The following is a 16,376-nucleotide window of genomic DNA, read 5'->3' as shown; positions in this document are numbered from 1 at the left end:
CATATGTTAAAGCAGTAAAGCTGGACCTCTTGGTTTTGCCAGTACTTGTTAAATGTTCAAGTTCAAGTTTATTGTTTCAGTTCATGAAAACCATACCAATTTTACAGCTTAAAACCATAAATTATTACAATTAATAACATTGTATAATAATAATACATCCTAAGAAAAAGTGCTACCAATAATTTTATCCTAAGATTACGTGAATACTTCTACGGTATATTTTAAAACCAATTTGGTAAATGTAATCCACATCCACACTATTTTTATATGCCAACCGCACTTTTCAACCCTTGGTTCACCATATGTGTGTGTACAAGTGCACTTGTGTATGAAATCTTCATCCTAAAATATTCTCGGTTAGTGGGATTTCAGGGTAGTTTATACTGCATTAGACACATGCCACACAGCTGGATATGTGAATGTCTATCATAATTAAAACTGATATCTCGAGCATGATGTGTTATAATTCCGAATGTCATGATAGCTCCTTTGAAAAGCACAACTTTTAAACTAATGTGTTTCCTAAATTTGAGCTCAGTCAACTTCTTTGGTTTGTTCTTCGCATTCAGTATATACTCATTCATTTACACACATTGCTGTCTTGGTGTTGAGTCTCTAAAAAATAGTCAACGCACAATGCAATGAAGTGGTCAGATAGACTGTTAGACCTGGCATCTTTTGGTGTGTTTCCCCTGTCTTTTTACTCTCTTTCCTCCTGTTTTTGACTCTGTTTTTGCTGGTTTAGTGTCTCTGCACACTTTCTCACTGCTGTTCAGTGTTAAAGTGCAAGTGCTCCTATTGTAAATTAGATTGTGGATTGATGTTTCCATGTTTGGCATATTTGATTTAGTGGTAAGTCTCTAGTAAAGTGCACTGAGAGTTACAGGGAATGTAAATCAAATGCTTCTAGTGGGCCTGCAGCAGTGATTGTGCCACCCACTCGAGCAGCCATTCAAAGGGTTCTCAGAACTGCCACTGCAGTTTCTGTGTGCAGTTTTTACTGCCACGTCGACTTGGCAAGTGCACCCACTTGCCAAGCCCTAACCTCCCTTTTATTACACTAGAGTCACCCCTAAGGTAGGCACAAGGTGCGACATGTTCTGGTGTGTGTGACATGTCCTGATAGTGAACTACAGTGTCCCATAGGATAGAAGGGAAAATACTTGGGAACATTTTATGAGTATATCTTCCCATTGGGACAAGATAGAGAAATATAGTTTAGTATGCCTGAACTCGGAATGTAGAAATGCATCTTTAAGTAAAGATAATTGTTACATTTTGTGTTTGAAAAAACACTTTTAGAAAGTAAGTATTTTCTTGCTTAGCCATCCTGTGTGCCTCTGCTGGGTTATGAATTGACTATCTGGCTTTGGAGTGGGAGGGGCTGGGGATGTGCATTCTCCGCAGACAACCACTGGAGGGGTTGAGGTGTGTCCAGCCTTTCCTGGATGAGTCAGGGCTGGGCTGAATAGAACTAGTAGTGGGAGGAGATTTCCTTGCACCTGAATGGGCCTGGTCTGCCTTGCATACTGCTGTTTCCACCTCTTGCCAGGAAGCTGGTATGACTGAGCACAGACACTCTCTGCCCAAGAGAGCAAAGAGAAACTTAGTATAAATATTGGGGCCCGAACCCAGAACTTTAGAACTCGCTTGGTTCAAGGAACCTGCCAAGAAAAAGACTTTGAAGAACTCCCAGGAGGAGTACTGCCCCTTTGCTGGGTTGGCCTGCAGTTGCTGCTTCTGCCTTGGGCAGTGAAAGGACTGGACTTCACCTGTAGCTGAGTATCTTCAAGGGCTTGAAATAGAGTTTGCCTCCTGTTCACGAAGTCTCAGGGGCAGCAAAGACTTCACTTACCTCTGGGTACTGCCTCTGGAACCTTGGGTTTCAGTTGCCACAGAGGTGGAAAGCCGACACCATCACTGACACCGCTGTGGGCTCCGTGTCCTGAAGGCACTACAGAGGGCACCTCCGCACTTCGCACCGCAACCCTGGTCTCACCGACGATGACGACCGCCGCCACCACTGAGCCGCTGCTTGCACGGCGACCTGTGGGCACCGCACTCTGCACCGCCTAGCTTCACTCCACCGCCTTGGTTTCACAGACGACGACACTGCCTGCTAACTTCAATACCTGTGACCACACCATGGTTTGGGGGCACCACTCAAAGTCACACAACACACTACCCCGTCCCACACTGTAGTATGGGCTGACCGACGTCAGCTCCCATCAACCAGCACTGTTGCTTGCACCGTGACCTGTCATCACCGCCACAAGCACCGCCTCACTCCGCACCCGAGCCATGGTCTCACTGACACCACTAAATGACCGTCACTGAACCGTTGCCTGAACCGTGACTTGAGTGCACTGCATGCCGGACCACTACGCTTCATACCACATCCACGATGGTTGCTATGACTGGCACACCCAGGCGCGGTTGGCTGGAACTAAAGGTACTGTTTATGAGTCTGATGGCACTGATGCCGTTTCCCACTGCCACGTTCGGCCGGAACAGTTGTATTCTGTTGTTTTCAGTACTACAGTAGCACCGGACAGAGCTACCGGCTTCAAGGAACTGCAGTTTAGAGTTATTCTTGCAAAGTGCATATTTTGGATTACTGTTTGTTGATCTTTTATCGTTTTGGTCTTGTTTGACAGATAAGTATTGATTATTTTTCTAAAAGTGGTGTGGTGTCCTTTTGTAGTGTTTTCATTGTGTTACTGTTGGTTATGTGCAAATGCTTCAAACACTGCCTCTGAGATGAACCTGACTGCTCGTGCCAAATTACCAAGAGCGTGAGCAGGGATTAATTCAGTAGTGTATCACCCCTATCCTGACTAGAAGGAAGAATCCCTATTTGGACACAGGTACAAACCATTGCCGACTAGAGACCCCCATTTCTAACAGACACTAGTTTAAAATTTCGCAAGATGTCAAACAAGAAACATTTTTCTGATGTAGGTGGAGGGAGGATGGTGAGTTTGATCCAGTGTCTTTGGATGATGTCCAACAACGTCTCAATAACATGTGGTTCCCATGTGTATTCTTCCCGCACAGGCCTGGATTCTGACCTCTCGACCCTTGTTGTGTGGCTGAGTAAGAACCGGTCCATAAGGCACTTGGCATTAGGCAAGAACTTCAACAACATGAAGTCCAAGTAAGGGATGTCCTGTTTCTACTGCCACACAAGTTAAATCTGCTAGTTCGGAAGGAAAAAATAAGTGATTTTTTTCCATTTTCTTTTTCAGAAATATTACACCAGTCCTTGATAACTTGGTACACATGATTCAAGATGAGGATTCTGTAAGTACTGACTTTACTAAATAAATTATATATTCATGCGTGTGTGTGTGCGTGTATATGTATATACACACACATATGTATATATACATATGTGTGATTGTATTATTCATAAAGGTTGCTACATATTTATAAATATACATACATATACATCTGCACTTACAAATTACTTAGAATTATTGCTGCAGTACACCCAACCTATTTTTTGCACTGAATTTTGCTTTGCATTACTGTGTTCTGTTTTCGCTGATCTTTTTTCTATTCATTATGTTCGATATTTAGTAATAAGTACCAACATACAATGCCCTGCTGCATAAACACTACATATTTCACCTCCGAACTGTATGTTGAGGTCATGCAGCGTGTAATATCTGAGCGCAAAGTAAACTATCTAAAACAAAAGCAGAACAAAATATTTTTGCAGTATAACAGACTTTGCTGCACTTCATAGTTCATAGAAATGTTTGTGCTATGGCACATATTGAGTTAAACACTGGGAAACCATTGTTCACAGTTAAATAGTCTATATTTCATATACAACAATTTCTCCCTCTCAGACAAAGAAACCAAGCAAACCTGTTGTGTAAGCAAACTTTCTTTTTGCTTCAAAACTTGTTCTGTCCTTCCCCTTTGAAAAGTGTAAAAACGAAGTACTGATTATAGCAATGATGTATATACACATCATTGAGAACCCATTTATTCCATAATTACAATGCAACATACACTCCAAACAATACCACTCAGTGCCACATAATTACACGCCACACAATTACACTCTACTGAATACAACATACACTCCCCATAATAACACTTGGTGTTACATAATTATATGCTACATATTCACACTGCGCTCAACGCAACATACACTCCAAATACCACTCAGTGCCACATAATTACACGTCACATAATTACACTACACTCAATGCAACATACACTCCAAATACCACTCAGTGCCACATCATTATATGCTAAATCTTTACACTGCGCTCAACGCATCATACGCTCCAAATACCACTCAGTGTCACATAATTACATGCCACATAATAACTCTATCTATCTATCTATCTATCTATCTATCTATCTATCTATCTATCTATCTATCTATCTATCTATCTATCTATCTATCTATCGCCCTCACTCTATCTATCGTCCTCACTCTATCTATCGCCCTCACTCTATCTATCGCCCTCACTCTATCACTATCTATCTATCTATCTATCTATCTATCTATCTATCTATCTATCTATCTATCTATCTATCTATCTATCTATCTATCTACCTATCGCCCTCACTCTATCGCCCTCACTCTATCTATCTATCGCCCTCACTCTATCTATCGCCCTCAATCTATCTATCGCCCTCACTGTATCTATCTATCTATCTATCTATCTATCTATCTATCTATCTATCTATCTATCTATCTATCTATCTATCTATCTATCTATCTATCTATCTATAACCCTCACTCTATCTATCGCCCTCACTCTATCTGTCTTTCTATCTATCACCCTCACTCTATCTATCACCCTCCCTCTATCACCCTCACTCTATCACCCTCACTCTATCTATCGTACTCACTCTATCACACTCAATCTATCTATGTATCGCATCACCACAGCATCACTCAGCATCACTCAGGGGCACCACCACATCACTATGCACTACCAGAGCATCACTGAATGACACAGCATCACTCGTCACCACCACAACATCACTCAGCGCCACCAAAGCATCAATCTGTGCAACCATTCAAAAACAACTGGTTCAAATATGTTCTCTCAATGTTTCAAGCTTTATTACAAATGTCACAAAAAGATGTTAATATGTCACTTCTGTTCTTGGATTTTCGTCACAATAAAATACACTGAACGTTATCTTCACAAAAGTTATTTACAAAAGTTTAAGCTATTGCCATTATAAATTACAATAACTTTTATTTAAGTATTAATTATTTAAAAAAAAGCCTTTGTTATTTGCAATATCAATACGTCTAAGTCACGTAAATACAACACATATTGCATTACAAATGCTACAGGCGTCACATTTGCGAAAGTTATAACTATTGGCATTGTAAATGACAAAGCTATTAATTTCGCTATTTTCAAACCAACACATAAATAAAAAATTTGTCATTTACTATACCAATAGCTCAAACTTTCCTAATGCGAGACCTACTGCATTGCAAATGCTTGTTTCCTAAGAGTATGCGCGAGAAGTTGACTGTAATCTTCACTAATGTTTATGTCTTAGCGTCGCCGACATAAAGCTTTTTACATCTTATATTGATGAAATGTATTGATTAGTTTTGTGTCTGATAAAATGCTTGGATGGTGATTGATCAATTGTGATGGAGCATTGCTGCGGACGTGCAGCTTTTATTATACTTTGTGTTCACATTTTATGCTTACTGAGAAAGACTTAGGATTGTAGATGAGATGCTTATATAATGATTACAGTCACCCATGTGGTGACATTAATACTGACTAAAATGTCCACGCCTAGGACAGGCACATTTCAGCTTAGAAACTGTGATTTCTAGAACATGTGCTGCTTTAGAATAAGATATTGCATACCTAAAGGTATGTCTGACTTTTAATGTAATGTTACTCATATTTAAACCCATGGGCTATGACAGGTGTCTGCTTCCTGCCGAAATACCTTTAAGCTGCTCGTGTTGTTTCTTTGCTTTGTGATTAGTGAGGAGGAGACTTGTGAATTAGATATTCGGCATACTGTTTTTATTGCTGATTCAGGAATTTCCCACACAATTAAGTGATCAGTTGACAGTACCAGGATCATGGAAATATGATATTAGGCCTTCTCAGCCATGCTTTACTAGACGGGAGGTTAAATATGCATGTGGGCAAAATTTAAATGTTAATGTTTTTATAGCAATTTCTGCGGAACCCAGAATTACTTTAACTGTAAATAGTTGTTATTAGGTTTTTGAATTATTCAATGTTGGCAGTACAGTAATATAATTTGACAAGCTGTTGTGCACTATATACATTAGGAGTGATTAATTCATTAGAGTGACATTACAAAGAGATAATAATTGATTAGCGCGGTAATTCAAAACATATAATACACAACATGAATTAATTTAAATGCTTCTAATCTTAAGTGCAAAGAAAAATCCATTGATGGAACAGAATGCTGAACAATGTCAGTACAGAGATCTGGGAATAAATCCATAGTTTTTTTGCTCCCCATGCCATTCCACTTTGAACCCAGCCATATCCAAATCAGTCTTGACCCTGCGCCCAATGGTTACAGTCCAGCCCGATCTGCCAGGCCAGGTCCTCCCTGGACTGGAAACAAGCATCCTAGGACTGGTTTCAGGGTTTCACCCCTCATCACCCAGGATAGCTTGACTCCAGTGGCATGGAGAACACGGGACCCATGTCTGGACATACCCGTCCCATTCGGGGTGTCAAATGCAAAAAGGACAATGTCATACATTCACTCCAGTACAGATATCTGACCCTAAATTCATTGTTTCTTTGCTCCCAATGCCATTAAAGTTTGAACCCAGCCTTGTGCAAATCAGTCTTGACCCTGCTCCCAATGGGAAAAGTCCAGCCTGAACTGCAGGTCAGGTCCTCAATGGACTGGAAACAAGCATCGTAGGATCGGTTTCAGGGTTAAACCCCTCATCAGCCAGGATAGCTTGACTCCAGTGGCATGTAGAGCACGGAAAACAGAAAACACATCTGGGCCATCCCACTCGGGGTGACAAATGCAAAAAGAACAATTGATGGACTGAAAGCAGAACAATTTCATACATTTACCCTAGTATAGAGATATGGGCCTAAATCCGTTGTTTTTTTGCTCCCCATGCCATTTCAGTTGGAACGCAGCCATATGCAAGTCAGTCTTGCCCCTGCACACAATGGGGCAGTCCAGCCCGGACTGCCAGGTCAGGTCCTCTCTGGACTGGAAACAAGCATCCTAGGGCTGGTTTAAGGGTTTCACCCTTCATCAGCCAGGATAGGTAGACTCCAGTGACATGGAGAGCACAGGACTCACATTGGGGCAAACCCGTTCCACTTGGGGTGACAAATGCCAAAAGAACAATTGATGGACAGAATGCAGAACAATGTCATACATTCACCTCAGTACAGAGATCTGTGCCTAAATTCATCGTTTTATTTGCTCCCCATGGCATTCCAGTTTGAACCCAGCCATATGCAAATCAGTCTTGACCCTGCGCCCAATGGGAACAGTTCAGCCGGAACTACTAGGCCAGGTCCTCCCCTGACTGGAAACAAGCATCCTAGGAACGGTTTCGGGGTTTCACCCCTCATCAGCCATAATAAATTGACTCCAGTGGCATGGCGAGCACGGGACCCACATCAGGTTGACAAATTCAAAAAGAACAATTGATGGACAGAATGCAGAATAATCTCACACCTTCACTCCATCTGGGCCTAAATCCATCGTTTTTTGCTCCCCATGCAATTCCAGTTTGAACCCAGGCATATGCAAATCAATCTTGACCCTGCGCCCAGTGGGGACTTTCCAGCCTGAACTGCAAGTCAGGTCCTCCCTGGACTGGAAACAAGCATCCTAGGACCGGTTTCGGGGTTTCACCCCTCATCACCCAGGATAGCTTGACTCCAGTGGCATGGAGAACACGGGACCCATGTCTGGACATACCCGTCCCATTCGGGGTGTCAAATGCAACAAGCATTTACAATGCAATGGTTTCGCCTTTGTTAAAGTTAGAGCTATTGGCATTGCTCTTGACATTATTTTTATTTATGTATTTTTTAACATAAATAAATGGCATTGTCATTTACAATGCCACTAGCTTTATCTCTCGCAAATGACACACACAGAGCCCCCCCCACACACACAGCCACACAAAGCTCCCCACACACACAGCCGCACAAAGCTCCCCACACACACAGCCGCACAAAGCTCCCCACACACACAGCCGCACAAAGCTCCCCACACACACAGCCACACAAAGCTCCCCACACACACAGCCACACAAAGCTCCCCACACACACAGCCACACAAACCTCCCCACACACACAGCCACACAGAGCCCTCCACACACACCCACATGGCACAAGCAGGCAACAGGGGCACACTGAGGCACAAGCAGGCAACAGGGGCACACGGACGCACAAGCAGGCAACAGGGGCACACTGAGGCACAAGCAGGCAACAGGGGCACACGGAGGCACAAGCAGGCAACAGGGGCACACGGAGGCACAAGCAGGCAACAGGGGCACAAGCAGGCAACAAGGGCACACGGAGGCACAAGCAGGCAACAGGGGCACACGGAGGCACAAGCAGGCAACAGGGGCGCACAAGCAGGCAACAGGGGCACGAAAACTGAGGCACAAGCAGGCGACAGGGGCACACGGAGGCACAAGCAGGCAACAGGGGCACACGGAGGCACAAGCAGGCAACAGGGGCGCACAAGCAGGCAACAGGGGCACGAAAACTGAGGCACAAACAGGCGACAGGGGCACACGGAGGCACAAGCAGGCAACAGGGGCACACGGAGGCACAAGCAGGCAACAGGGTCATGAAAACAAGCACAAGCAGGCAAAAGGGTCACAAGCAGGAATTGTAATTTAGACGGGGCTGAAGTGGAGAACGGTCAGTAGGGAAGTAGTGTGGCTGGTGCAGTGGTACCAGGCCGAAAGGTGAGGCTGACCGGGTCTGTACCCCTACATTTTCTTCTTCTATTTGAACGCTCTGGCGGGGATCTGTATTGTGGGTGAGCCCAATGTGACGCCTGAAGGCGTAATATTGCACAAGTGTTGTTTCAGAGGTTTCAACATCATTGAGGCGCACGTTAGACAGCTGAGCCCTGTCAGGGTTTCCGGAGGGTTGTCATTCAGTGCGTTAGGGTTTGTGCAAGCCCCATTGTAGACCTCTGGTCTGCGCCTTTCACTGTCTGGGTTCCCCAGCTTTCATATATATATTAAGCGTACTTGCGCTACCACAAGTCCTTCTGCGAGGGAGTTATTGACCTGGCCTTCTGCAAAGAAATGGAGGCGCAGGATTGCACTTATGAGGAGGAGGTGTCCCAAGCATACCTGCAGTGGGACAATGAATTTTACGAATCTGTTGACTTCTCCATCTATAGAATGGTTCATGAGGTGGGTGGCCTTATGGAACAACACCTGTCTGACAGGATAGTCAAGGAGTGCGCAAAATTGGCACAGGCACACGCAGAGACCCCTGCCTCCTGGACAAATTTGCATGCTTTTCCAGGGGCGGTGGGTGAGATTTTAAAGTGGTGCGGCGCAAAGTGATTTGCATACAGCACCGTAGCGAGCGAGCTTGAACCCCAAAAGGGTTTTAAAAAAAAAAAAGAAATATCGCGCATTTTCAAGCAAATTTGAGAAAGCAGGAAGGTTAATAAAGCAATTGTGAAAGTGCAGTTATTACATTAATAGATGGCATAACATAGGTAGCTGCTTATTCAGTATAACCACAGAGCTTCATACATTCTGTCCTATTACGCTGCTGAATTCAGACTATAAGACTTTCATGAAAATCTCAGCTCTAAGAGTAGAAGAAGTTGCACAGCAGTTGGGAAACAGCCTTAGTACACCTGCCCTAGTCATGTTATCACGTTCACCCCATCTATTGTTCAGCCAGTCACAAGCGCCCTGAAGCTACTGATCACCTGCATGTGCCGTGGTACAAACTGCGGATAGCAGTGAAGGGTGGAGCTGGGCAGGCACTCCTTCACAATTTGATTCTAGAAGAAACGGAAATGTATCTATCCCGTAAATAAATGTTTGTCCGCTTCAGTTGCCAATTATTTTGTGAGATGAAACCTCTAGGGACACATCTGTGCTCCTTTACAGATAATGAGGCGGAAATGACAGTACCTCTTTCCATGTCCTCTTACTTCAGACAGAATAACATAAGGCAGTGAGGTGTGTTCTCCTCATGGACTGAACACCTTAGATCTGATGATAATGGGCAGCCTGAATGGAATAATCTGACATCTTTAAAATAAGCCATAACTTACTAATTGCACTGTTGTCTCACTTCTAGGGTGTGAGTAGCAACTTACCAGCCAAAACACTACTCTGACCCATCCAAAACCAAGAACATAGTTATTAAAGATCTTGTATGGGAGAAACAAGTGTCCACCTGGATACACAAAAATATCTGTTGACATTGACTTTTTGAGAACCTGGGGAATGGCAGAGGTGCACAGACAGAATCAACATCAGCTGCCTGAGGCACTCCAATGCACGCTGTGACCCTGGGGGATGTGTCACATTAAGTGGAATTGAACAGCACAGGTGCAGTTTAAATCGGGCATTCATACCCACATAGCATCATAGGTGAACTACAACAGCAAAATGAACATGTTTCAGCAATAAAGAAATGGCACCAACAATGAGCTCCCCATTAAACGTATACATTTCCACTTGCTTAACACTCCTTCAAAAAGAGAATTATGAACATTAGTCAGAAGTTGGGACCGACCGAGAAAGTAAAAGTTAAAAACCACACTTGATAAAGGATATTAAAAAACAATTTGAAAATCTCGGACTAATACAGCTGTAAAACACACTAACTACAGGTGGCTTTTTCAATGCACAGTTCAGGGGCACGTCAGAGAGTTGATCACATCTGCAGGGAAGTCTGGATGGAGAGTGAAGGTGCACACCTCATCCACCCCAATTCTATACCTAGAACCCCTTTAACAAGAATTGTAGGGAGAAATGTAAAGGCAATACAGAAATCTGCAGCCGAATTAAAAACATATAGCCTCTTACTTCAATTAAAAATGGCTGCAGCTTTAGAAAGTGAAAAAGATACATGTCAGAATCTACTGAACATCCACTGACTCTCCATCTTGGCGCTCTTAGTTCTTTTCCTTGAAACTGCTGTCTCTTCAAGTGTTGGCAAAGCCTGCTCAGCACACCACACTTTGCACACCATGTCCATACAAGTCACACCCTTCATATTCACTCTATGCCCTTCGCGTGTGCTCTCCATACTGAACACCTGCTTTCTGCCGTCCAAATCAATTAGGTTTCTTAAAATAGAAGGCACTCAAAGATAACGCTGTGCACGCCTAAACACCCGCGTGGCAATCTAGAAATGCATTTGTAATATTTTAACACGTCACGTTCCCAATTCAAGTTGGTTGTCTGCACATTTAAGGAAGCTATTTAAAAAACCCTTGGCAAGGTCAATGGTTTTTCACGTGAGAGAGCCATTAGCTTTGCCAATTCATCTTTCAAACATTTAATTCAATCCCTTCAGCGGAAAAGCACATTTTTAACAATAGTCATAGGAGCTTCAGCAAAAATACATCTTTTTTGCATAGTTTATTTATTCATTTTGTTTGCAAAGAGTGGCATCGTTTTTTGCCCGATTGCACTTCTCACCTTGGGAAGAGAAGCTTAATAGTAAATGCATCGCCTCAGTTGAGAGAGACATATTTAACACTGATTATACGCTTTGCATGTGACTTATTATAGCTCACTTACTTTTGCTAGCAATGTGTGTTTAATCTCTACGCACAAACGGCAGGATGTCATTTGAGTAATATTAATAAGTCAAATACTGGCATGCAAATAATCGCAGGTGGGGACTAATCCCAGAAACGGAAACCAAAATTCACAAAAAGTAACTGCTGCGATGCAAAAACCAACTCGGAGGCTTGCATTTTTCTGTTAGAATTACCAAAGCAGGGGGTTTGGTTCTAGAGACAGTCGACAGACCCCTAACCTCTGAAGAACTTTAAATAAGTACATGAAAAAATTGGCAATGCTACACCTCGAAGGGCTTCAAAGTAGGCGCTCTGGTGAAGTCACGCAGCTCTGCTACCACTGCCAGGCTGCTGAAAACAACATTATACAACAGTCTATGCTCCAAAGTGAGCACCAACTCACTCACGGGTACAGTATAAAGGGGGCTTAGAAACAAGTCCTGAAGCGGCATGGCACACACAACTCCAGCGCAGGCATTAGCATGACACTCTTTCCCACAGTGACCCGGAAGAATGAGATGGGACAGAAACACTAATTCATGACACACTCTGCGTAACACAGGTATGGCTAGGCTACTACCACTGATATAGTCGCAAAAAGTTTATGCTGCCGCCTCACGTGAACCCGTAGCAAAAGCCGGATGAGGACAGCCCTCTCTAGTACTAGGTCGAGAAAGTCGGATAGAATCAAAGGAAAACTTCTTGGAACGATTCAGGGGCAATGTATTGGGATCGTGCCCGCAATGCTGCCACCGTTCAGAAACCATTGGGCGGAAATGCTACGCAGCGGCAGTAGCAAATGTTACCTCAGTGTTACTTCCACGGCACGCAAATAGCACGTTTAATATTTTAAAGCACATCCTGTCTACAGCCCTAACTCCACCCAGGCTTTGTAGCCTGTGCACTGTAGGTGGAGAGGTTAAACAGGACTCTAGGCACCACGAGAACCCATCTGCTCCCTCACGGAGCAGCAACAGCACTGCCCCCGCCTCACCCGGTCCACACGGAGCCCCCCAGCCCTTCAACTCACCGGGCCTCAGGGGCGGCTCCTCCGGGCGGCGGCTCTCTTCTTCTGGCCAGCGCGGGGCTCCTCTTCCACCACGGAGCCCCGCCGGGCCGCTCAGACGCTCTCCTCTCGCTGCAGGGCGGGGGCGGTCGAACTTCTCTCTTCCTGCAGGGCTCCCTCGGTACACGGGAGCCCTGCCAACCGGCCGCCTCGAGGTAACGGGTTCGGTGACACGGAGAGCGGGAGAGGGGGTGGGAAAGAGCAAAAAAAAATGCACCAAAAAAAAGCAAGCAGACCGGCAACGTCCTCCGCATCTCCCGGGGTTCCCTCCAGGCCACGGGAGCCCCGCGGGCGCCGCCATACTGCTTGCCGTCTTCCTTCTTGTTCCGGGGGGCGGGCACTTCCGGCCGGCCGCGCTAGGATTGGCCGGCCGGCCAGTCACGGGGCGGGAAACGGGAAGAAGAGACGCAGTAGTGCCGGCAATGCCGGACCAGACACGGGGGCGTTCCCGGCGTCCCGTGACGTCGGCAAAAGCCAAAGAATGTCGGGAACGCCCCCGTGTCTGGTCCGGCATTGACGGACAGGCCCCTCGTCCAATGGCAAGGCTCCGTTTACGGAGCCAGCCAATCAAGGACGAGGGCCGAACCAAGCCACCCTACAGATCTCAACAGGATTTCGCCTGCGCCGAAAAGATGCGCAGAGCGCATCTCTTCGCAGGCGAAACCTAAAAAGGACAATGTCATACATTCACTCCAGTACAGATATCTGACCCTAAATTCATTGTTTCTTTGCTCCCAATGCCATTAAAGTTTGAACCCAGCCTTGTGCAAATCAGTCTTGACCCTGCTCCCAATGGGAAAAGTCCAGCCTGAACTGCAGGTCAGGTCCTCAATGGACTGGAAACAAGCATCGTAGGATCGGTTTCAGGGTTAAACCCCTCATCAGCCAGGATAGCTTGACTCCAGTGGCATGTAGAGCACGGAAAACAGAAAACACATCTGGGCCATCCCACTCGGGGTGACAAATGCAAAAAGAACAATTGATGGACTGAAAGCAGAACAATTTCATACATTTACCCTAGTATAGAGATATGGGCCTAAATCCGTTGTTTTTTTGCTCCCCATGCCATTTCAGTTGGAACGCAGCCATATGCAAGTCAGTCTTGCCTCTGCACACAATGGGGCAGTCCAGCCCGGACTGCCAGGTCAGGTCCTCTCTGGACTGGAAACAAGCATCCTAGGGCTGGTTTAAGGGTTTCACCCTTCATCAGCCAGGATAGGTAGACTCCAGTGACATGGAGAGCACAGGACTCACATTGGGGCAAACCCGTTCCACTTGGGGTGACAAATGCCAAAAGAACAATTGATGGACAGAATGCAGAACAATGTCATACATTCACCTCAGTACAGAGATCTGTGCCTAAATTCATCGTTTTATTTGCTCCCCATGGCATTCCAGTTTGAACCCAGCCATATGCAAATCAGTCTTGACCCTGCGCCCAATGGGAACAGTTCAGCCGGAACTACTAGGCCAGGTCCTCCCCTGACTGGAAACAAGCATCCTAGGAACGGTTTCGGGGTTTCACCCCTCATCAGCCATAATAAATTGACTCCAGTGGCATGGCGCGCACGGGACCCACATCAGGTTGACAAATTCAAAAAGAACAATTGATGGACAGAATGCAGAATAATCTCACACCTTCACTCCATCTGGGCCTAAATCCATCGTTTTTTGCTCCCCATGCAATTCCAGTTTGAACCCAGGCATATGCAAATCAATCTTGACCCTGCGCCCAGTGGGGACTTTCCAGCCTGAACTGCAAGTCAGGTCCTCCCTGGACTGGAAACGAGCATCCTAGGACCGGTTTCGGGGTTTCACCCCTCATCAGCCAGGATAGCTTGACTCCTGTGGCATGGAGAGCACAGGACCCACATTAGGGCATACCCTTCCCACTTCGGTTGACAAATGCAAAAAGAACAATTAATGGATAGAATGCAGAACAATGTCATACATTCACCCCAGTACAGAGATCTGGGCCTAAATCCATCGTTTTTTTGCTCCCCATGCCATTCCAGTTTGAACCCAGCCATATGCATATCGGTCTTTCCTTGCACCCAATATTAACAGTCCAGACCGAACTGCCTGTCCAGGTCCTCCCTGGACTGGAAACAAGCATCCTAGAATGGGTTTCAGGATTTCACTCCAGTGGCATGGAGAGCACAGGACCAACATCTGGGCATACCCGTCCCACTCAGGGGTGACAAATGCAAAAAGAACAATTGATGAACAGAATGCAGAACGTTATCATACTTTCCCCCATTACAGTGATCTGTGTCTTTTGCTTTCCCCTCCTAAGTGCGCCGGGTTTGGCCAGATGTTGGTCCCAGGCACACTATGTCACTGGATTCAAACTAGCCTTGCTGATGAGGGGTGATGCCCCTAAAACCGGTCCCAGGATGCTTATTTCCGGTCCAGGGAGGACCTGGCTTGGCAGTTCAGGCTGGAATGTTCCCATGAGGCACAAGGTCAAGACTGATTTGCTTATGGCTGGGTCTAAACTGGGGTGGCATGTACATGCAAAGGGAAAGGACCATCCCCAGCACTGGTTACATAAAGATCGCTTCCAGATAGCCATCTGGCCACCCAATGTAACTGTTCTGCTAGGTAATAGGCCTCGAAAGACGGTGCGCCCAACCCTCCACCCCAATGGTAATTGAAACTTATTTAGGGCCACCTTACGCCTCCTGTTATCCCAGAGTAAATCTCCCAGCTCCTGGTCTAAGTCAAGAAAAAAGTTGCTGCTTAGGAAATAGCGGGACAATGGCAAAGTAATATAATAGTCAGAGGAAGGACAATCATCTTTGAGAGAGCTATTCAAGCCACCAGGTCCAACGGTAACCACTGCCAAAACTGCATTTGAGAATTGAGGGACGTAAAGGCCTGCTGTAGATTGCCCACCAATAGATCTTCTCGAGAGTGATAAAGGTGAACCACGAAATACCGGACCATGGCTGTCACTCATGTCAATGGTTATCCACCCAGCAGGATTATCTGTGACTGAGCATAACTGTTAAGCAGTAAAACACGTAATTTTCCCCAGTTTACCCATAGCCTCGCTACCTGCTCAAATTTTCGAAAAAACTCAGAAATGGGGGCCATGTCACTTGATGTTTCCTGAAGATATAGTAGAACATCCTCTGCATACAGGAACACCACATGCTCCACGCCATCCAGTAGGATGCCCCAGTGTTGCTCCCCAAAAGGTGTTGCTATGTCAGGGGCTCCATGGCAAAGGCAAATAGGATAGGTGAGAAAACACCCTTGCAGTGCTATGCGTCTTATAGAAAAGGATTGCAAAATTATCCCTCCTACGCAAGCTCAAGAAGTAGGGTTCATGTATAGTAGCTTTGTATAAGCTAAGAGATGCCGTCCAAGTCCCATGGACCTCAGTACGCCGAACAGGATAAGGAATCAAAGGCCTTTTCTATGTCTAGTATGAGGCATGCCACTAGGGGGTAGCTCAGTGAGGCCTGATCCATAACATGAAAAAATAATCTGACGTTCCTTGATGTGCTACGACCCA

The 16,376-nt window shown here is 45.4% G+C and overlaps 1 protein-coding gene across 2 annotated transcripts in view; it reads left to right on the top strand.

Moving 5' to 3' along the window:
• CARMIL1 (capping protein regulator and myosin 1 linker 1) overlaps positions 1-16,376 on the top strand; it is a 994,750-nt gene that overhangs the window by 655,897 nt on the left and 322,477 nt on the right. For both annotated transcript variants that reach the window (XM_086965173.1, XM_086965172.1), the window contains exons 19-20: positions 3,058-3,157; positions 3,249-3,303. In XM_086965173.1, coding sequence (XP_086821299.1) covers positions 3,058-3,157; positions 3,249-3,303 — 155 coding nt within the window. The remainder of the gene's footprint in view (positions 1-3,057; positions 3,158-3,248; positions 3,304-16,376) is intronic.

The sequence above is a fragment of the Lissotriton vulgaris genome, chromosome 4_1 (assembly GCF_964263255.1).
Source record: "Lissotriton vulgaris chromosome 4_1, aLisVul1.2, whole genome shotgun sequence".
Taxonomy (NCBI): Eukaryota; Metazoa; Chordata; class Amphibia; order Caudata; family Salamandridae; genus Lissotriton; species Lissotriton vulgaris.
This window is presented reverse-complemented; position numbering and strand designations above follow the sequence as displayed.